This window comes from Pleurodeles waltl, chromosome 4_1 (genome assembly GCF_031143425.1).
Source record: "Pleurodeles waltl isolate 20211129_DDA chromosome 4_1, aPleWal1.hap1.20221129, whole genome shotgun sequence".
Taxonomy (NCBI): Eukaryota; Metazoa; Chordata; class Amphibia; order Caudata; family Salamandridae; genus Pleurodeles; species Pleurodeles waltl.
This window is the reverse complement of record NC_090442.1, coordinates 108,361,188-108,384,527: the sequence shown is the minus strand read 5'-3', so window position 1 is coordinate 108,384,527 and position 23,340 is coordinate 108,361,188. Positions and strand designations below refer to the sequence as shown.

At 43.0% G+C, this 23,340-nt stretch overlaps 1 protein-coding gene across 1 annotated transcript in view; it reads right to left on the bottom strand.

The window, feature by feature from the left end:
- LOC138288460 (glycine N-acyltransferase-like) overlaps positions 1-19,688 on the bottom strand; it is an 87,059-nt gene extending 67,371 nt beyond the window's left edge. The window contains exons 1-3 of the mRNA XM_069230016.1: positions 19,606-19,688; positions 12,668-12,781; positions 10,392-10,499 (exon numbers count right to left, since the gene is read on the bottom strand). Of these exons, the coding sequence (XP_069086117.1) occupies positions 10,392-10,499; positions 12,668-12,748 (189 nt within the window). The 5' untranslated portion in view covers positions 12,749-12,781; positions 19,606-19,688. The remainder of the gene's footprint in view (positions 1-10,391; positions 10,500-12,667; positions 12,782-19,605) is intronic.
- Between the last annotated feature and the right edge of the window lie 3,652 nt (positions 19,689-23,340).

The following is a 23,340-nucleotide window of genomic DNA, read 5'->3' as shown; positions in this document are numbered from 1 at the left end:
CTTGTGCAAAGAAACTTAGTGTAAAGCATTTATTAGTAGCAAAGAATGAAATAAGAAAGTCACACAACACAAAAGAAACAGGACATCAATTTATAAAAATAGGGTATACTTTTATGAATGTCTACAGACCTTGATGAGCAGAATCCATCACAGGGTTCCAGAGATCCAGATCTGTAAAGATATCACTTTTGAATTCAACCGCAAACAAGCATTGGTCAACAAAATGTTTCTAAACTTTTGAAAAGTTTGAAAGAGTTTGTTTGGCAACTCCAGCCTGACTTAGGCAACCACGTCTGACAAGACAGAGGTCTAGGGGACCGGTATGGCTACTTTGAGCAGTCACAGGCATTTTCTAGCCCTGTTCCAACCTTTATGGCCCAACTGCTATAAATGACAATAGATTGGTCCTGATGTTGGGAATAAAAAAGAAACGTTGCTTAAAGGATTCTCTAGTTGCAGTGCAGTTGATGGGGGTGTCCTTGTGGTTTTTCTTCAGTCCACTGCTGACTTTGGCCACAAAACTTGGGGACCCACAAAGCCCTCTTTGTAACAGTATAAGGCCAATTGCAGCTGGACTACCAATCATGAAACAATGGTCAGGGCAGCCCTTTATTGGAGGCAAGTGTCCATCTGGGGCAACCAACCCAGAGTCACATAGCACTCCCGTGTTCAGTAAACACGAGTCCAACTTTTGGCTATCTTGCTTTATTCTCTTGGGGTGCCTGGTGGCAGGTAGTGGCAAAACCTCTGTGGTTGCTACTAACTTGCTGGTTTGGGCTTCTTCAGCTTGTTTCTTCCTGAAGTTGTTTCCAGGGTATCAGCAAACTTAATCTTGGAGTCCTGCTTTCATCTGGGGCCCGGAATCAACATTTCCCCAAGCCAGGAGCCACAGGCACAGTTCAAAAGTCACTAGTGCAGCAGGTGCAGTCCTTCTGATGGTGCATCCTCTATTCGTGCACTTCCAAGGGCAACAGGGCAGTCCTTCTTCAGTCCTCTCCCCAAATCCAATGAGCACTGAGAAGCAGGGAGCCAGGGGTGCTATATTTTTCTTGGTAGAGTACCTCACGTGAACAAGGGGATCACTATCCCATGGGCTACTTGGTCCCCTCCTCTATGGTGCCAAAGTTCCGGCAATGTATAGCATTTGGCAAACCCAGAGTGCAATATCCTTGCCACTCTCAAAATACTGTGACCTTCCTGCAGCTGTGAAGAGCTTGGTAGTCCACCCCAGAGGTGTGGCTACATAAGGACTACACGTCCATAGACAAAACGGTTTGGACACTGGTCCTCCCTATCTGGCCTTGTCTCCTCCTTGTCTGCATGAACAAAAGCCATCCTCTAGGTAGTGTCATTACCATTAGTCCACCATTGAAGCTCACCTTTTGGGCTAACAACCCCAAGTGGCTTCCTGCAAATGGAAGGTAACATCTTGTCCTTCTGCCGGATGCCTTTGTTCCTAGCCTAGAAGTAGTTCACACTCCTCCCCAGGTGGGCAGAAAACTATCTGTAGGCCAGTGCCCATGTGAGGCTACTGGACCAGCTGTGTCACAGAGTAACACATTTCTACAAGTTTCAATTCTTTAATTGTAAATTCGACCTGGGCATCAGGTCAGGTTTAATACCACAACAACGTGATACCTTATAGTACCCAGTTAGGTAAACCCATTTAGATGTTAGCCAGGCTGGGGTGCCAGCTGCTAACCCTGTGCTAGCCAATGGGGCTACTAATTTTTCCACAGCAACAATGACAATTTTAAGTGTGTTGCTACTGAGACATATGAAAAATACATGCCTAACTTAATAATATACAACTTCCTGCCTCAGGGCTCCATAGGCCTTCCTTAGTGGAGACTTACATATATTGTTAAGAGAAGTGGTGGCCTTGCCATTAGTTTAAATGGCAAAGTCAAACTGCCATTGTAAACACTGTCCTTACAGGCTGCAGTGACCGGCTGGGAGCCTTTTTGTACTTTGTCACACACAGGGAGGCACCATCAGTACCGTAGCCCTAAGTGGACTCTGCATTACATGCCCTTGGTACCCTGGGAAGCATATACTAGGGAATAATAAGTAAGTCAGTATTGCCAATCGGGTATAGTCAATTCAACGTACTCTTTGTAAAGGGTCATAACACTGTCAATTAGGTCTGGTTAGTAGTCCTCAGTGCACTCTCGGAGTCGAAAACCAGCAGCTAGTAGTCCAAATGAGAGCAAAAACTGTGTGGGGGTCTGCAAAAAGCCTGTTTCCTTACACTATGGTGCTAATTTTCTTTGTGTTCTGTATTGTTTACTAAGGAATTAATAATAAGCCTGCTGTCTTCATTTTATCTGGCATTTCCTCTTTCTGATGTATTTATCTTTTGAGAGTCTATGAAAGGTTTGTGTTCTGTATACACTATCATTAGAGCGGTGTGCTGTATCTTCATAACTACCAATTTTATACATCTCTCGAACCAACCTATCATAGGGAGCATGTTTCAGATTTCCATCCAGACCTATGGTCCCTTGCACTGTAACCTGCAATGCTTTTTTCCATATTGTAATCATGCAGTATGGGTTCTTTGTTTCAACTTGCTATGTTGCAAATTTTTACTTATTCGCAATGTTTTTGGAATATTTGATATTGTATGGGTTTTCCTTTAGAAAATGCTCTGTGATTCAGAAAACCTAAGTACGAGCAGAATAGTGATTCTCCAAATGTTATGCCAAGAGAATCTGAATTTCATTAACAACACGGAAGCTAACATTATGCATTATTCCTTTAATGCCACTACATGCAGAGTTTGAAAGATCTTTTACAACATAAAGTAAACATTCTAGAACAGAACAATCATAACATCTAATAAGCCCATGCACATAGCAATCTGCCTCTTTGAAATGCGAAACTCGCTTCCTCCTCCACGGATGAATAAACATACAGTCTTCGATGGGAACACTAAACCTCAGCGGAATGAAGCTCCTTAAAGGAAGCAAACTATTGTTTTTTATCTAAAAGAAAGGGAAAACATTAATACGCCACCATAAGAAAGGCTGAAGAGCAAGAAAGCACAAGATCATTGACAATTAAATGTTAATCTAAAAGCGTAACATTTACTTAACTTTTTATTTACACTTTTAATTATTACTTATTATTTTCTCTTTTTTATTTTTTATATATACCGTCATCTAACATAAGTTAAATCTTCACAACCGGGCTGGGAGGGTGGCATAATGTTAGCCTCCTTGTCTTTAATGAAATTACGATTCTCTTGACATAACATTTGGAGCATCCCTAGTCAGGAGGCTACCATTATGCATATTAGTAGCCCTCCAGTACCACATCAGACGTGTTAAATTGGTTTACAGTAATGTTTTTCAAAATTAGAAGAATTTATCCAGTCAGTGGTCCTCAAATGTCCTCCAACCTGCTGCCTTTCCAAAAGCACTGACTAGCCATGGCTTCCCTCATAGAGCGAGCTTGAAACTTCACCAGCACCAGCCAGATGCATAGTCCCTTTCACCCACCTTGACATAGTGCACAGGTAACTGCTTTAAAGGGTTTTATAAACCAAATCAAAAGTTGGTCAGTGCCATCACGACGGAACTCACTTACTCTGGAATCATACCCCTTCATGCAACTCATGACACACAGTTTTTAGCAAGAATCAAACTTTGGATAAAATATAGTGTCAGACATTGTTTTTGTTCTCCTAATGATCTCAAAGGTTACCCCAAAGGCAGTGTATACTCTGTTACTTACGTCCGAAGCTTTGACTTCCAAGACTTGACGACAAGATGCTAAACAAAGTAAGTGGGCCAACTTCGTTGAACGTTTTTTCAGGTCTAAATTTCCAGTGGTAGCTGGTAAAGTTTAAAATTGGTGGGGAGTAAAATGAAACCATAAATTTGTCAAAGCAAGTAAGCCTGTCCAAGAATGAAAGAAAATAGGCTAATATGGTGACTTTTCCAGCATTTTCCACAACATTTGTTTTGGAAATGGCCAAAAAACAATTGTTTTCACTGGGATTTGTGAATTTGCTTTGGGGTTTGTTACAGGAAAGCGTTTTTCATATTAATTGATTAGCAGCAATCGAAAAACAAAAATAGACTGAAATCGTGGCCATGAAAACAAAGTGAGAAAATACTAGAATGTATGGCAATTTAAAGTTTTTCAGAGCACTTAATATAAGGTCAGCTCATATCACGATCCTTGCAACAAATCCTTTGTAAAGTCAAACGTCAATGCATTGACAGTCATGCAAAGGAGAACTTTAAACTGCACATTTAAAAAAAACAGTTTGCTTTTGCCTCACAAATAATATACTGCTTTTTCTTTGTTAGCTGAAAGGTCTTTACTAATCAGATACTCTCAAGCTGATTTAAAATGTCCCTTTTATGTGATACATGCTGCCTGCAATCAGATCTGTGCTTGCTGGTTAACTCATTCTCTGTAGAGCTAGAGCTGGTGAAGCTGGCAGAAGTTGTTCAGTGTCAGAAATCGAAATAATCCCCCCAGTACTGTATTATTATTTTACCTTAAGCACGGCAGAACTTTTTCTTGGTCTCTGCTGTCTGAGACACCGTATCGCAATGAACTCCAGTGGAGTCTCGTTAGCTGATAACTTCTCATTTTTGCAATATTATTCTCTCTGATATCATTGCCAAACGCTTTCAGTGAAAATGTAAGAATGGGAGGCAGGTACATTGTAAAGAGATGCATGTAGTTTGCCCACTGACTCCCACATGTGGATATTTTAGTAAGGAACTCCTGGTTGGAAGAACCAATCCTGTGTCTGCTTTGATTTTTTTATAGGTAGGAACAGGCAAAGATGGGCAGACTGTCTATAACTGTAGCCAACATCCTTGTTTCACTGGCCATGGCTCTTTAGGGCACAGAAAGCGAGATCTGTAACTTACCTTCCCAGCTGATTTGACTGCAAAGGGCACTGGAGAGGTGCGCAATGGGCTTGAAGCTACACAGTTTACCAGAACTCTGAACACAGTACGCACTTCTTCAGTGTCTGTTCAGACTCACTTTTGGTACCAGTGCACTCAGTATAGTGCGGGACGGTGTGAACCGGATTTTGTGCAGTGAGTCATTGAAACTCAGGGTGATGCACTGCACAGACTCCAGTCTCCACCTCATCACAGATTGCGGCGGAGGCACTGACCCCACCCACTCTGTGACAAGCTGGGGAAGGTGGGGGGCCTGGCTCCAGTTCTTGATTGACATGAAGCCCCTGATGCTGCAGGGCTTCAGCCTGAAGTGCCCAGGGCTAATTTTCACAAAGCGTCAGCAAGGGGCAGAGCTTATCCTAGGAGTCTATTGCTTTCCAGGGCTGATGACATCATGGACCTCGGGCTGAGAGATCGTCAGCTCTGCAATCATTTGCAGCCTGACAGCAAAGGCTATGAATGGCCATTTCAAGATTTGGCAATCGCCTTCATTGCCTTGGAGAGACTAAGAAAAACTGTGTATGTGTGTTTTTTATGATCCATCACATTTACTCCAACTCGAAAGCAATTTGGGGCAGAAAAATAAAGGGGGCGGAGCCCCAGAGCCCATAGAGAGAAACTGCCCCTGCAAATATCTATTATTAGGGAAAGAAGAAAACATACTGAGAACTACATTTACATCCCATAGGGTCTTGTATCTAGATCTAAGGGGACCACTCAACCTGATGATCTTAAGAACGCTACATATCAAAACATTTTTCCCACGCTCCTGTCATTGACTAGATTGTGTCCTGCAGATACCGCAGACCTATTGCAGTTTAGTGTTGTATGGCTGGGATTGCTATCAAACTTCTCTACTAGGAAATTAACCACTTCATTTATAGGAGCCTCCACGGGATCCAAATCCATTTCCAAACACCAATATATCCACATTTTCCATACTCCTTTATACCTATAGCGGTTTCGTGGAGCCCAGTAATCCTCAAGGAGTTCTTTAGCACTTTCCTAAAGGCCTGACATTTCTCTAGATCTCCTGATATTCTCCAAGCAAGAAGGCCCAAAGTCCTTGACAGAACCAGAGGATATTCTTCTCCACCTGAATCTTTCAATAGACCTTCCAAGGCGGGAAGAAAAAAGGGAATGTCATGAGCTAAAGCTAAGGTAATTGGAATTTATGCCTGTGATACCCAAAAGGGAGTTATTGGGACTAGTGAGCATCTCTCCTGCCTCTGATTCTGAAGAAGCCTCTGAATCATCAAGAAAGGCGGGAATGTATAAGCGTTGGTCCCCTTTCCAGGTCTGAAGGAAGGAGTTCACTGCTAGAGCACCCAGGACTGGCATCCAACTAAAGTACTTCTTCAGTTGAAATGTCAACCTGCTCGCAAAAAGGTCTAAATCTAGTGGTCCACAAATCTGAGACAGTTTCCTGTAATAGGCTCCGTTCAAGTTCCAGTCGCTGAAATCCCTTAACAACCTTGAATTCCAGTCCACAGTCACATTTGCCTTTCCAGGCAAATACTCTGCCTTCAAGCTGATTTTGTGCAAAGCATCCAGAGTTTCTTGGCTAAGTCTGATAGGTCTAAGCATCTCATTCCTCCTATGCAATTATATCTGCTACTGCTAAAACATTGTCCAACTTTAACAAAACCGCTCTGCCTAGCGAACAATGTTTGAAACTCATAAGGGCAAAGAGACCTGCAATCAACTCCAAACAATTTATGTGATGTGATTTCTCTTTGTATGACCACCAGTGTCCAGTGCACCAAAGCATGCATCCCACCCATGTAAACTCACATTTAACTCCAGAATGAATTGTGGGGTGCATCCAAAGTTCGCCCTGCCATTCCAGGCATCTAAATTCTCCAACCACCAATTCAACGCCAACTTGGCTTCCTGATCTATTGATATCTTGTCTCCATACCTCAATCCTTCCTGCAGTGCCTTTGCTTTTATTCTCTGCAAAGCACGGTGGAGCAAGGGGCCTAGACAGATAGCCTGAATGGAAGAAGGTAGAAGACCCAAAAGTGAGGCTAGTTCTCTCAGGGTTACAGACTCATGTTTCAAAATATATCTTATCTCTTTCTGAATTTTGGTAATCTTCTTTAAGGGTAAAAGCAGAACCACATTCACTGTATCTACTGTAAAGCCTAAAAATTCAAAAGACCTGGAGGGACTGAGAATAGATTTCTCCTTGTTTATTATGAAACCCAAACTCTTCAAAAGAGACATATCCATATTCATATCCTTCAAAACCAGTGTTTGGCATTGGGACATGATAAGGATATTGTTCAAATAGACGATCATGCGCACACCTCTTTCTCTGAGGAAGGAACCTACAGTTCTCATCACCTTAGTAAAGCACCATGGTGCTCACGAAAGGCCAAATGGGAGGTCCTCCGGCAGAAGTCAGGACTGGGCGCTGCTGCTGGCAGCAGTGCCACCTTACCGCTTTCCACCACCATGGCCGCAGTTGAAATTCCGCCATCCTCCTGGCGGAATTATGGCTACGGTCATAATATGGCGGATGGTAGTAGACCCTTGGGGTTTTCAAAGGGTTCTTCTCTGCAAGTTCTCCAAGTTTAAGTTTTATCTTCATACGTACTTCTCTACACCTCTTTCCATTGAGGCCAGAGTTGACATTCCCCAGAAGAACCAATGCCCTTTGGCTCCAACCCCTGAGGAGATTTATATCCAGTGGGTGTTCATTGACATGTGCCTACTCAGCCATGTCAATGATCCTTGCCAGGGGCCCCACCACGTCAAGCAGTAGCTCCTGGCAAGCCTTAAGGGATCTCTGAAGCTGTTTTCTGGGATCTTTACCTAGTTTAATGAGGAAGGTAAGGAACTCTAGATCTAGGTTTGGAGTATTTGGCCTTTAGAATATTTTATGCTTCTTTCACAAGTGGGTTTCTGATCCACCTTTTTATGAATTCACCCACATGGTTCAGGGGCTACCACTTGGCACTCCTGGGATGCTTAATGTTATGTGGGGAAAACATTTCTTCCCCCAATGGGTCTCTAACTATTCCCTTGGAGGTAGAAGGGGGTTTCCGTCTCAGTAAAGAGGTCGTCCATATAACAATCCCCCGGTTCAAGTTCTAATATGTATTCATCTAAGGGTTCTTCCCTCTCATGTTACTCCTCTCTTGTATCGTTATCCTGACTGCCATTGGGGCCGTAGATTCCATTGTGCTGGATCTGACACCTTTCAATTTCACAGGGCCAGATGTATAGGTAATGGCCGCACTCACAGGGATGGTGGTCTGCTGCGGCCAGCAGACCACCATGTCTGTGACTGCTTTTTAAATAAAGCAGTTTTGTTTTTGAAGGAAAACAAGAGGAATTTCAAAAAATGTAAATTAACATTTCAGTTTCATCTTTTTAAGAGTAGGCAGTGATATGTGGGACCACTGCCTGCTCCAAAAAAAATTTTGCGCCCACCACTTACCACCAATTTCAAACTGGTGGCAACTGCTATTGTTTTGCGACCGCCTTCACGGTCACAAAATAATCAAACATGGGCCTGCGAGTCGCAATTAAGAAGGGACGCCCTTGGGATGCTCTTTCCTAATAGTGAGTCATAATCCCTATTTTGCCAGTCGTTAACAGGTTACCGACTCTCCAAATAAGGATTGTACATGCTACAAGTAGCAAAAGGCAGATTTCCCCGTTTGCGACCGCAAAATAGTTTAGTCCATCTGACCCCAGTTCCTTTCGAGGTGCTTAGACCTCCCATTCCTTTTGAGGTGCTTTGACCTCCCGTTCCTTTTGAGTGCTTCAACCTCCTGTTCCTTTTGAGGGGTATAGACCCTGTCTTAATATGTTTTGATTTTTTCTTTCTCTTATCTCCTTTATTACTATAATCTGAATCTCCCTCTGAGATAGAGCCACATTCAAACTCATTATTTGATCCTAAAGTTCTTTTATTAACCATTACTTGATCAAGAGTTTTGCATACGCATATACACATTTCCTCTTGAGTCAGCCTCTTCATCAACCTCTGAATTATTTAAAATGGGCACAAATACCCTGTAGGTCTTAATTAAAATTAAGTTTAAATAGAGGAATATTAAAGTTTAAATAGAGGAGAATTATTTAAAATGTGACTTTGAGATTTGGTGGGAGGCAAGAGCAATATTCTCTAACTCTGGACAGCTGATCACAGAGACACCGTAACTGTGAACTGCCAACGTGACGGTACAGTGTCTCTAGCAGCTGTTGACTTCTAAGGCAATCGTGAAAGCCTGGACTCAAATGGCCACACACTACGCGCTGGGCTTTGCCCATCTCCTTCCTCTAATATTTTGCCCGACATGTCATTCCTAAGGGACACGTCAGGTGAGTACGGGACTCCCTTGCAAAATTCTTGCTGTACTTGGGGCAGTTGGGGGTCTGCTCCGGAGTATCCTGCACACGCACTGCATGCCCGAGGAATGTAATGGTACTCTGAGGCAAGCTTGGCATTCATGCCTCGCAAAGGCGGAGGAGCTTGAAAAAAATATCCATGCTCCAGCTTTGCAAAGGATTACATGTGAAATGTCAGGCCAAGCGCACCTCATCTTACAAGTGTTCAGGCCGAGCTAAATTAGGTATGTGCTTCCCAAAAATAGCCCTCAAGCATCAACACTGTTTAAATGAAAGCCTGTATAGCTAGAAATTGTTTCCATAGATTGGAAACCACAGATATTTTGAATATAGCATACAATATCAGAAAATATCATACAACATCACACAATTAAATATACTTAATAAAAGGAAGATAATTATCTGAGAGGAGCAGCATTTAAAAGAGGCGGATTCTTATGTGCATGGAATTATATGCTATGATTGTTCTGTTCTAGAATGTTTACTTTATGATGTAAACAAGCTTTCAAATGCTGTGTGGAGTGGAATTTAAGGAATAATGCACAATGGTAGCCTCCGGTGTTGTAATGACATAAGAAACTAGTGTGCTCTATATGTATACAACCTTGAACACTCAAACACATCATAGGATACAGTTTGTACTAGCACTGATTCTACAGCCAAGAGTTGGGAAAATTGGATGCACATTGTTGCAGAAGCTGAAGATATGCTGCAGCGTTTCATCACAATCTCCACAGACAAACATCTATAAAATATGACTGGTACTTTAATCATAGGTCTGGGGGAAAGGATGAAGGGAAACAGTCATTCACAGCCAGTAATCCTGGGCACAGTAATGAGATTTCCAACAGTATGGTACCTATAGGCTGTAGGATTTCAGAAAAACATGCCACATCCTCTACCAAAAAGCTGCCATATGCTATTGTATTTTGTTCCCTACCAGTCACAGACTGGTGACTAGTCATGCGTCATCTCCAGCTTTGATGGTGTCCTGGCCATCCATTATCTTTACCTATAGATATTCTACCGTTGGTAAAAACACAAATAGGTACAGGTTGGCCCTAGTCATACAGAGCCCATTATTTTACTCACCTCTGGCCGTGGTTTGCAAATCACAGTTTTAAAGTCAGGCCAAGAGTCCACCAGAACCTCCATATTTAAAGGATTCCCGCGGTTTATATGGAAAACCGAACCATAGACCTGGAATAGAGATGAAAAAGGGAAGTCAAATCGCACCTTGAGTTCATGTCCTGGATACCAGAGAAAAGGTAAAACAAAAAAAAATAGTATGTATGAAATATGGAGATCATATTCCTTGAAAGTAGTTCCCCATACAGAAGACAATTAATGTGGGCATACACACATGGGATTCAGTTCACCGACAGAATGGTGTAGCAGCCTATATACATTTGCAAGAGATAGGCATATGTTGAATCTAAAGCTATAACTGTGGGTGCAAAGTTTATCTTACATTACAGTGTCACGATACAAACAAGCATTTGCAAAGCAAAAAGATTTTGCCTGTGCTAAATACATTGGCTTTGTCAATGTGTTTTTTAAAGATATGTTGCACAGCATGAGGAGGGCAGGTGTACTCAAGTTTTATGTTAGAAAAATACAAGGTCTTACATCTTTTCCTTTCACACTGGCACTCATGCAAGGTTATCAAAAAGTTCATTCTACAAAAACCTCTCACTTTGTGGTCATAAAAGGCAATGTAAACACCAATCTCCATGTTAAATGAGGAATTTGTCAGAAGAAATTTGTCAGAAGACATTGCCTGACATTTGACCTCTTGTTTTGAATGTGCAGCAAATGGATAAGAGCGAGGAGTAAATTAAAAAGAAAAGGTTTTCAACAGGCTGCTTTGGAAAGAACGCATGGCTGATTCATGTCCATTAAAAGCTATCCATGCATGTACATGATATAAGGTGTGCATTTGCTAGTCAGGGAGATTGTATTTAAATGACACAGCATATCATTCAGTGAAAGCAAAACTATCAACAGCTTCCTTTAGGCCAATGTGAAGGAAAATGGATTTTCTGAATAGCCAGAATATATACGGCATGGGCGCCCCACACGAGCTACAACCATTAGATATGAATGTTTTACTGTCATTGATGCCCCCTAAACAACGTACAGTGATGAAGCAAACAGCGCGACAGCAGAAGGGGCTCATCTGTTTAATAAAGCAATACCCTTTAGTCAAAGTAAAAACGCAGCCAAGAGTGGGAGGAGGGAGGTGTGCAGGTGGCTTGCTCACTCAGTAAATGTTAAAAAAGTACTTCCAGAGTGATGTAGCCAGTGGCAGGACACTGGCCAGTAGCCAGCGGCCAGTGACTGGAAGCATTTCTAGTCTAGGCACCACACAATGGCACAAACGGTGAAGCAGAGCAGGAAGTAAAAGTAGATGACATGCTGGCCAATACGAAGCACGTAAATTAGAGCGACGTTGCCATAAACCAATGGTAAGCTCAGCTAAGTAAGGGGTGGGTTCTAAGCCCGTTTTTTTTTTTTACTGACAAAAGATTTTGCAAGCACATTGCACAATCTCACACATACAGGGGAAAGCTAAAACTGAGTGCTTTAAGTGCCTCACTCATATGATATCAACACAGATGGGATAAAAATCTGTGGCTAATTTGAATGACAAATGATTGCAGTGTTTGTAGTATTTCAACACACTCCCAAAGGGAATACAAGATTGTTATCTTTCTTTCAATTTCTAAATCTGTCTGTTCTTTTCTCTGTAGCTCACTTAATTATTCTCCTTTCTATATCAAACTGTTCTCCTGTAGAAATGTATTAGGAGTGGCTAGGCTTAGAAGCTGCTAGTGCTGACATGGCCTTCGGCACACCTGACATTGCCCTTGCTACCCCTGGTCTCAGTAGTCATGAAAGCAGCAGCTGAAAAAGAAAGGAAACAGGACTCTGTTTACTTTCTTTATTTCCCACTGCTTGCCTTTTTTTAGATGACCAGCAGCTTTCGGAGGCTAAACAAGAGACAAGTGATCAACATTGTCATTATTTCAGGGGTCAAAAAATTGTTGATGTCATATTCGTTAACCCATTGCATTTGAGTGCATCAACTCCTTTACCTCCTCTCTTGCCAGCGTCACTTATTCCAGCTGCGCTGCCATATATGGATGCGTTTCAAACTGCCTGTGTTTCTCTTTTCTCTTCACAACATCTTCTTTCACCTGATAACTATCCCCTTTTCACCAGTTTGGCCTACATTGTTTCTACAGAAGGCTATCATCTTTGTGGTCTGCTCGCAACAGTTTAGTCTAAACTGGTTGCTTACTTGACTGGACTGTGCAAGGTTAAATGTTGAAGAAGAAACCAGAAATAATCCCTTTTTGTCTTACCGTCAGTGACTCAGGGACACTCTGGGCGAGAATTTCCTCCACTTTCTTTCCATCCTCAGTGCTCTCTAAAACCAGCATCATAAATCAGGAACCAGTGCAGCAGAATAAAGGTTTCTAGAAAAAAGATTATACAGATCACAGTAGACTGAGGTACATATGTAAGATTCAAATTCTGTTTACCTCCTGCCTAATATGCGGCCTTCCATTGCATTTTCCTCAAATTTGGCAAGCTACTTCTCTTGACCACATTTTATGTGGTTCCACAATTCAGAGACAGCATAGCTTTGTCACCATATTCGGACAGTAAGGACTGGGAGGTAGAAACTTTAATTCTGGCCAATATGAATTTAATCAGGCTATATTTTATCTTAGTGGAGAACAGAAGAATATTTCACCACATTTTGAAAATGAAGATTGCAGTTATGTAATCTCACTATTTGGGCTGTGGGTAGGCTCTTCCTTAATATCCGATTGGTGTCTTTGTGGCATATTAGTCCAGTTCTAGGTTTGACCTGTGCAAATTGTTATTTTATTGACTATGAGGCTAGGACTCCAGTATCTGACCAGAACATGATCCAGGATCAGTTTTCTAATCATGAAAACCATTGATTATTATTTCCACTCCCTCACCCACTCATTAAACGATTAAAGAGCCTCTCCTCAAAATTTTCAATGGCAATTGCTTATTTTAGTTGCCTCCTAAACCAATCACAATCAGAGTAGAGGTAGCCTAATGGGGTTTTGGGTAGATTAATTCATCCTACAGTATACATGGGTGCAGCTTCACATTTGATTTTAATGCCAGATTCAATGTCCAACAAGCATTAGCAAGCCAATGGGTCTGGGCTTGGCAGAAGAGCTACTGCCTTTGACAATTCCTGTTTCCTATGGTCAGAGCTGTGTCTGATTTTCAAACCACAGACCACCTCCCTGGGGAAGCTTTGGACTGCTTCTTAATCTTTCTGCACTCAGATGTACACAGTTCTATTTCTGTTCTATTGAAATCCAACACTGCTTTTAAGGGCATTTAACAATAAAAGCAAACGTATTGTGGTATAAAATACAGAGTGCCCAGCCATAAAATGTGACAAAAAGTGTATGCTACTTTCAGAATTCAGATGTTGTCTTGTGTTCAGAGATGCTCATTATTATGCATTAAATCATCAACAAGGAGATGCCCAATTCCATCAGAACAGACGCAAAGCAACAACAGATACACACTGGACAGAGCAGGAAGTTTAGGTATTCATATAACAAAATCCAAAAAACAAAGAGTCAATCACTTTCACTTTTTAATTTTGGATGCAATTCTGTTTACATTCTGTGATACATTTTGCTCCATAGGTCCTCTCGGCAAATTACCCAAGAGTGCCTCACTGGGGCCGGATGACACTAGTGAGGCACTCTTGGGTTAATTAGATGAGACAAGACCTTGATGCAAGTGTGACTACAAGCTCACCTTGCCACCGGAAGACCTATGGAGCAAAATTCTTGCTTTTTATTTGTATCACAGAATATAGTACCAAGTAGGTGAAAAGTGTATTTGAGCATGCAAAGTGTATGAAGTTGCTACACCTTGCTGTTATTGGATAGTCTAATTATAAATGGTATCGGGAGTATATTCCTTGTTCCTGACAAAAGCCACAGAGAAGGCTGGCTTGAAACATGTACACCTTGTAGAAAGAAGGATCATTAAAACCACACATACTTTCTACTTTTTTTCATTACCATCTGGAGGACATAATACAGCTTAGCTTTCGTACCCAGCAGGTATTTTTAATTCATAAAACAATCTCTCCAACTCCTATTTACCATAATTTGGTGTATACCATTCAGTGCTCCTACGTAACTCACAGGTAGGAGCATGTGACATACTGCAGCAGGAAGAACCCTATGATGAAGTATGCCACCAAGTGGTAACCCTGGTGGGTGAGGGTTATCCACAAAATGCCTTGTGCTTTTTTCTCCCTTTCAGGAGGTGTAGCACACACTTCAGAGTAGGGCTCCAGTGTTTTTTGATGTGTATGTAACTAGGAGAAATTCCCCCCTGGGGAAAATCCTTTTTCTCCCCATATTTCTTTGCTACAGGGAGAACAAATCATTAATTTTTTAATTTTTAATATTCAACGTATTGCTCTGTAATGGAATCAATATACAAAGCAATATATATATATATATATATATATATATATATATATATATATATATATATATATATATATATAATAATGTTATAAATAAGCATGCATTAACAGAGCCAATAAGTCTAGCATCTTTTTGCAATCCTTGAGTGTTTTTGGTGTCAAAAGGGCATGCATCGAAATAGTACTCCCTGGCACTGAAGGGAACTACTTTGAGTGTGGATGTGTGCCTTGTGAAGGGGAAAAAAGCTGTAACTCATAGTGAAGTCAGGTAATGGCTGAAGTGGGCTGGCACAATGGGCAAGGATGCATGCTGTAGTGGGTGGACGAAAAATGTGAATGACAAAACCACAGACTAATGGACAAAGGGCCTGATTTATAGTTTGGCGGAGGGGGTTACTCTGTCACAAATGTGACGAATATCCCGACCTATGTATTACAATTCCATTGTAGCCTATGTAGCCTATAATACAGCGGCATGGATATCCGTCACCTTTCTGAGGGAGAAACCCTTCCACCAAACTCTAAATCAGGCCCAAAGTCTGTCTGATAACCCTTATAGGTAATTGTGTTATGCACGCTATTTTACTAAAAATAAAAAGGTCTTGAATGACACAGACTTAAAAAAGCCAATAAGTCTTGGTTGCCAGCCTCTTACCTAAGAGAAAGGAAGAAGGGAAGAATGAAGGGAAGAAAGAAAGAAAGAAAGAAAGAAAGAAAGAAAGAAAGAAAGAAAGAAAGAAAGAAAGAAAGAAAGAGAGAAAGAAAGAGAGAAAGAAAGAAAGAAAGAAAAAAAAAGAAACAAAGAAAAAAGGAAAGGGGAAGAAAAAAGAAAGGATAAACAAAAAAAAAGGAATGAAAGAGGAAAGAAAGAAGGAAAGAAACAAGGAGGAAGGGAAGAAGGAAAGGAAGAATGCATATCAGACAGGGCTTCAAAGATAGGGCACCTTTATAAGCTTTTATTCAGAGTCCATGTGAGCTACTGGTATGGTGTGAAAGTCAAGGAGCCAGACAAACAAGGCTACTTCAAAAGAAACGTGCAACAGAATTGGCAGGAGACAGGAACTGATAAGGATGGAATGTTCCCTGTGCTCTCATCTGGTAGAAACCGTCCTGCTATCACATCAGAGTCTACAAAGAAAAGAAACGCAAGAGTAATAATAAAGTAAAAATAAAAACACTGGCATTGAAGGGAACTACCTTGTGTGCAGATAAGCTCCTTGTGAAAAAGCTAAAAGCAGTAATTTAAAATAAAGTTAGCTAGTAGCTGAAGTAGGCTGACCCATGGCCTCATGCTCTATACTTTAGTGGGCGGTAGCAAAATGGGAATGACACAAGAAGAGACCAAAGAATGAAGAGAGATGGCAGAAAGCCTCTTTGTATAAGTATATCATACATTTAATTTCAATGAAAGCAATCGGTTTCGGCTAATGTTTAACCAAACATTTAGCCTTCACATTACCATCCATATGGGAAAACTTTACTAAAGGAATCCACACAATCCACCCAGGTGTGTTGGGCAGTTTCTGACTGTTCATAAACTTCTGTCTGTACTTTTCTGGGGTGAGGACATATTTCCTGACAAGGGCTTTCTTCATGGGGGGATACCTCATCCTTTCCCTTTTCTCTAGGGCTTGTAGGGTGTCACTCCCCCATTCCTTCTCAGGGATCCTGTGCATCTGTAAAGCAATCTCAAAAAGCCTCAAACCAGTTGTCGATGTCATCACACACGTCAGGCACCAGACCTTTAGCGATATGGACCCTTTTGTGTCCAGAGGGCATTGTAGGCATGCTGCCATCACCTGCTCCACCTGCTCAGCTATGATGTCTAGCTCGCTGAGACTTAGCTCATGGGCCATTCTTCTTTCCTCCAAGGTTAATCTCCTCTCCTCCAATCCCTGTCAGCCTCAACCTTTTCCTTTACCAAGGACCTCTGAGCTTCAGCAGCCTTCTTTGCTTCTATGGCCAGTTTCTTCTCCTCCATGCTGAGTCTGGCCATTTTCAGCCTGGGCTCTCTCTCCTCCCTCCTTTCTGCCAGGGGACAGGCTGCAGGAAAGCATGTTGCTCCCTTCTCTGGCAGGGGGTTCATCTCCAGAGGTCAAGTGATCTCCCGCAGCTGAAGGATGCACCTCAGGGAGGCCCTCTCCTTGTCCTTTCATCACATCATCCCTTCTGTGGTTTCAATCACTGACTGATGGGGTTCCACCCAGACCTCCAGCGCATTTTGGAGCACCACATTCCTGGTGGTACATCTAGCTGGAAGTCCCTCTCCTCTCCTTGCAGAACTCCTTGAACCGGGCCACAGTGTGGATCTCCATGTTGGCCAGCTCAAATTTCATCCTTGAAGGCACTGTTTCAGACACAACAGTCAGTGTAAGAATTTGGAAAAAACTAAAAGTAAGCCATCAAGGAGAATTTAAACTCAAACTAGTCTTACATATGGATTGATAGTGTACACAGGTCAATGTATGGCACAGCACAACACAAGTCCTAACCTTACCGCTAAGCACTTACTGGTTGACTGTGGTCTGAGCGCTGGTCAAGCGCAACCACATTTCTTGTCTGGGTAAGGCACAAGCAAACCCTAAATTAACCTGTGTTCAATCCCCTTATAGCTTGTCACATAGCAGTCAGGCTTAACTTAGAGGCAAGCTGTAAAGTATTTGTACAAACAGTAATACAGTGAAAGCACTACCCAAAAAGAATCCCAGGTTAGAAAAATAGAGATTAATTTAATAAATAGCACAAGATCAAAATGAAATGATGAAAACAACAAAAATCAAACTGAGATATAAATTTTTAAATAACTTACTGAAAATAGTGCCAAAAAGCAGGAAGCGTCAACTCAGGATATCTAGTAGTGCTAGACCAGGTCAAAGTCACAAATTCAGGCCAACCGCGAAGGAGCACAGGTCGGCTACAGTCCAAAGATTAGCCCAACTGAAGTTTTACCTTCTCAAGACAACCCCAAGAGTCCAGTTCATGTTGGAGAGAGCCACAAGGAGAGCATCACGGGAGGGTGTCAGCAACACACAGACAGCAGGCCAGGCATCGCGGACTGAGCTCAGGGTTGGCAGTCCCCTAGGAGCAGTTGATCCTGGATTGTGAAGAGTCAGGCTGCAGGCACTTTGTGTAGAATCACGTGGTGATCGGCGAAGTCTTCGTGTAAACGTGGCCTTTCGTGGTTGCGAAGAGCCCAGAAGCTTGATTTGAGCTTGCTGACCCACACAACACGTCCAGCACCTGAGGTGCACCGCTTAGGGGTCAAGAACTCTCTGATGGTGGTTCCAGGGGCTGGTACTGGATGTTGTAGAGCCTTTTATGTCCCTAAGGCTCAGGTCAGGCGGCCGGCAGACTAGCCCTTGGAGTCCCTTTGCTTTTCTAGGTTCAAGATGAAGTTCCCCATGCAAGAGGGCAGCAGGACTGCACAGTATCACAGCATTTCCAGCAGCACAGCAGTCCTTTTTCTTGACAGAGTATCCACAAAGGTTCAGAAGTGTACTGAAGAGTTGGTGTCTGTGGTATGGTATTTATACCTAGTTGTGAGTGGACAGGTGCCCTCAGGTTAGCCCAGACTAACAACAGGGCATATGCAGCCCTTCGTGTGGAGACAGGACACAGCATATTCAAGTGTAAGTGGGGCTGGACCCATCTCCTCCCTCCCATTCTGTGAATGATGGCTCATGCAGTCACACCTAAGCTCCCCATTGTATTTGGCTGTCTAGGACAAATACACAAAGCCAAACTGTCACATATACGCAGTCATGTGACCCAGCCAGAGACAGGCTGCATGCACCAAATGGCTAAGACAAGAAAATGGCAACTTTCTAAAAGTTGCTAAAAAAAGGGTGTTGGGCCCATTTAACAGAAGGGTGTAGGGCCCATTTAACAGCAGTAAGGCTGGGCCACTAACTAGTAAGGAAAAGGGAGAGTGCCAATAATGACATAATTTCTAGAATATCTTAGACTAATGTGAACACCTAATTTAATTAAGGTAGTAACAAAGTTGTTTATGACCATTTACATAATACATTTATTTCCTATTTTATAAAAAATTGTCATCAACAGAAGACAAAAGCAGCACCTAGCAAAACTTGTTACTGGAACGTTGCTGATGAAACATCATACATACGTAGCCTATTGGAGCTTTTAATACACATATAAAAAAATACTATTAGTGAACAAAAATCCAAATCATGTGCAGATATCTCCGTTCTAGAATAAAAGGTTCATTCAAACAACCCACATGAATAAGAAGTGACCAGCCCTGCCGTTAAAATATGATCCAACAGGTTGCAACTGGGGAAGACACCTATGTCGAAGTTCATTCAGTTATTCTCTGCGTCTTACGCTGCCTTGCCTTACTCCGTATCTGCGAGACCAGTCAATCCCACCCAAAGTGGATTTCAGGACCTCATAGATATGATTTGTAGTTCGTGCTATAGGAGCGTCTCAAAAAGTGACGCACAAGGCCTCCTAAATATGCCCCTCAGTCTGTTAATATGTTGTATAAATACGGCAGCACTGGCATTTGCCAAACAAAAACGGTGGGTTCGAAAAAAACGCAATAGAGTTAGACTACAGAAAACTGACAGAGAGATGGGGATGGCGGGAAAACGAGAGTGAGAAACGGCATGGAAGGTAAAAAGACAACGCGGAGGAAAAGCAGCGAAAAGGCGATCGGTTGCGGAAGGAGGGAAGCAAAGTGGAAACCGGAAAGAGAGCCAGAGAGAGGCGGGGAGAGGGGTTTGGGGTCCAAATGGATTCTTTATTTTCTGTATGTACCTGATCCCCTACCTTTGATATCTTGAGTCTTCCGTGCGTCTCTCCAGCCCCCTTGTCCACAGCTGCTTCTTCACCTTGTGATGCTGAGAACTGTGGCCCGGAGGAGTGAGCGCCCACCTGGGGAGGGCACAAGAGGCCGTGGGCGCATTATTCAGGGTAGAGTCCTCGCTGACTCAGCAAACAGCGGGCACCCTGAGAGGTCAGCAGCTGTTGGACAAATGCCATGTGCTCTTAGCTAACAAACATGTACTACACACTAAATTCAGAGACGGCCTTGTGTGAGGAGGCTACTTTATCCCTCCAATTGATTGAGAAACATCGTTAATTGGTTACTTGTGGACGAAATTGTTGTGTTCAATTTATCTCGTTTATATCAGAGAACTAACTATTCACATTGGTATTTTTTTGCTCTGTAGCTAATAATTCACACTTAAATGTATTTCACTTTCACAGTCCTTGCAATCCCTGTTACTATGTGTGTGTGTGTGGGGGGGGGAGGGGGGGGGATAAAGGCTCCGCTTCTTAAGTGAATAATGCCCCTTTTTATTTTTCAGAAGAAGGTTAACTCTCAAAATCACAACCTTAGGTTCAGCATAAAAACTGTACATGCCCTGTTCACACTTTGTAGTTGAACACCGATTCACCGTTCAACCTCCAAACAACTCAGCCTTCCCCCCGGTTCAAAAGCCTCCACCCCTTTACTGTTTTATGATGACCTTACGCCAAAATCTTCCTTTCTTACTATTCTGGCCTGTCACACACCCCTCCCTCCTTTGATGCACAACACTTGCTCAGTGCTTAATTTGTAAATAAAAAGGTGCCGGTGCGCGGCTGCTGCATTTAAATGTGCGAGCACGGAATATTGAGAGAGCGTAATCCTGAAGCCATCTAGGGCCTCCTCAATCCATTCAGGGCCACTCCCCACCCCTTCAGCTCACTCTTGCAGCTTTCTGCTTTCTCCCTCTGTGACGCTTTTCGTTTTTCCATTCCTCCGTCTTTCCTATATGTGTCTTTTGCTCGCAGCAAATGCTTGAGGCAGAAGAATAAGCCCCAGCCCTCAAAAGCGAAACAATAAGCACAAATTAAGCACTGCACTTGCTGCTCGTGGCTTTCTCCAAGATCACAGCAGCCTACACACTCCAGGCCCAGGACTGCCTTGCAGTTCTCTTATTACCTCTGATCTCACTTCCCTTTTCCTACCCTTCAACTTTCCCTCCACCATAATATGTTGCTTACCCTGAGCTTTCTCGTCGCCACCAGAAAAATCCCACCCTGAGGTGCTCTTTCTGCCCTTCCACCTAAAGAGCTCACCCTACCCTCCTCCCAACCTAAACCTAGTTATTCATACACATCACAAACAGCGTGTTTCCCAACAGCCCCACGTGTACTCCGTCATGCCTGAACAAACTGGCTACTCCAGCACCTGGTTTAGAAAAACTTTAACTTACCCCATCTATTTCATTTCATGCCAGTAATGGCCCGTGGCTTACTAACTACTACTCACAAATGTCACAGACACATCGCTGTGCCCCCTCATCTCCTGCAATGGTGTCACATATATCTAGTTACACATAAAACATAATAATTGGAGAACTAAGCCACTTTTGCACTGTGTTAACGGCTCATGTCTTCAAGCCCCTATAATACTGGTCTGGTTGGTCCCCAACCTGTTCTTTCTATTACCAGATCCCCAAAATCCTCTCATCCATTTTGTTTTCTGGCACCCATATGTGCCAACTGTCTTAGCATCTCCTCACTACAAGCCCCATACCCTGTTGGCACCAAAATCCTTGTACCCGTCAATGCCTTCACCTAAGAACAAACACTGCATTTAATAACATGCAATAGAGAGTGATTGTTGGAAATGGCCCTTTCTGCAGGGTTAACCCCAAACTTTTTGCCTTTCTCCTCATATATTTCTAACCCTCTTTTTGTTGGCTTTCGGACTCGGGGCACTTTATCACTGCTAGTCAGTGTTAGAGTGCATGTGCTCTCTTCCCTAAAACTTTGTATAATTGGTTTACACCTGTTTGGCATATTTAATTTCCCTGTATGTCCCTTGTAAAGTGGTATAACAGATACCCAGGGCCTGTAGATTAATCACTACTAGTGGGCCTGCAGCGCTGATTGCACCACCCACAGAAGTAGCCTATCAAACCTGTCTCAGGCCTGCCACTGAAGTGCCTGCATGGACAGTTTACTACAACATTGACTTGACGTTTTAAAGTATTTGCAAAGGCCTAAACTCCCTTTGAATACACCTAAGTCACCCGTAAGGTAGGCCCTAGATAGCCCTATGGGCAGGGTGCTGTGTATGTAAACGGTGGTGTTGGACTTTTTTTCCTTATGCAGGGTCATCCCCAATCTTTTTGCCTCCTGCCTCCTATTTTTATGGACCTGTCTTTGTTGGCTCTAGAACTCTGAGCACTTTACCACTGCTAACCAGTGCTAAAGTGCATATGCTCTCTGTGTAAATTGTATGTAATTGGTTTATCCATGATTGGCATTTTTGATTTACTAGTAAGTCCCTAGTAAAGTGCACTAGAGGTGCCTAGGGCCTGTAGATCAAATGCTACTAGAGGGCCGGCCGCACTGGTTGTGCCACCCACATTAGTAGCCTTGTGATCATGTCTCAGACCTGCCACTGCAGTGTCTGTGTGTGCAGTTTTAAACTGTAAATTCGACTTGGTAAGTGAACCCACTTGCCAGGCCTAAACCTTCCCTTTTCTTGCATGTAAGGCACCCCTAAGGTAGGCCCTAGGTAGCCCCAAGGGCAGGGTGCAGTGTATGGTTAAGGTGGGACATATAGGCCCTCATTACAACCCTGGCAGTCAGTGATATAGTGGTGGTAATACCGCCAACAGGCCGGCGGTAATAAATATGAAATTATGACCACGGCGGAAACCGCTCAGACAGCCACTTTAACACACTGACCGTCAGGGCGAAATCAACAGGCACCACGGCGGAAACCGCCTACAGAAGACAATCTTCTGCCCACTGTATAATGACACACCAATCCACCACTTTTCCGGGGCAGTACCAATGACATCAAAAGCTTGGTGGAAACACTGCACAGAAGGGAAACAACTCACTTTGGAGACTTAAGGAAGAACCATGCCGCCATGGAGCCCGAGCTGCATATGTTCCCCATGCTCTTCTACGTTCTGCTCCACTACGAACACCAACGCTGGCGAAGACGACCACAGTGAGTACTGTCGCCTAGCACACAGGGGAGGGATGGAGGAAAAAGAGAGTGACACACATACGCAACACGCAACATCCCCACCTCAAAACCATACACATAACCAGATGCAGTAACATTACATATTCACCCCGTGCCCCTCAGGAATAATGCAAGGACAAAATGAATTGATTACAGTGAGTGTAATAAGATAAAATAGTATAAATATGTGCATCCAAATCAATAAGTATGTACATATTTACAAATGTAGTGACACTGCCCAGTCCTCAATGTCCGTGGGCCACAGGGCCACATCACAAAGTCCAAGGCCCCACCTCACTCCTGCAACAACACGGAGAGAACACTGCAGGGGCATCAGGTCGAAAATAGCCGGGCACCTCAGGGCGATGGGGAACAGAGGGGCACCTCAGCCGGAAGATGGTACAACGCCACTGGTCCTGGAGGGGACAACATGCCCATCACTCTGTCCTGGGGAGTGCAAGGCCACAGTCTCTCAAGTGGGTGACTTGCCCATATGCTCTGGAGGGGGCAACATGCCCTGTGCT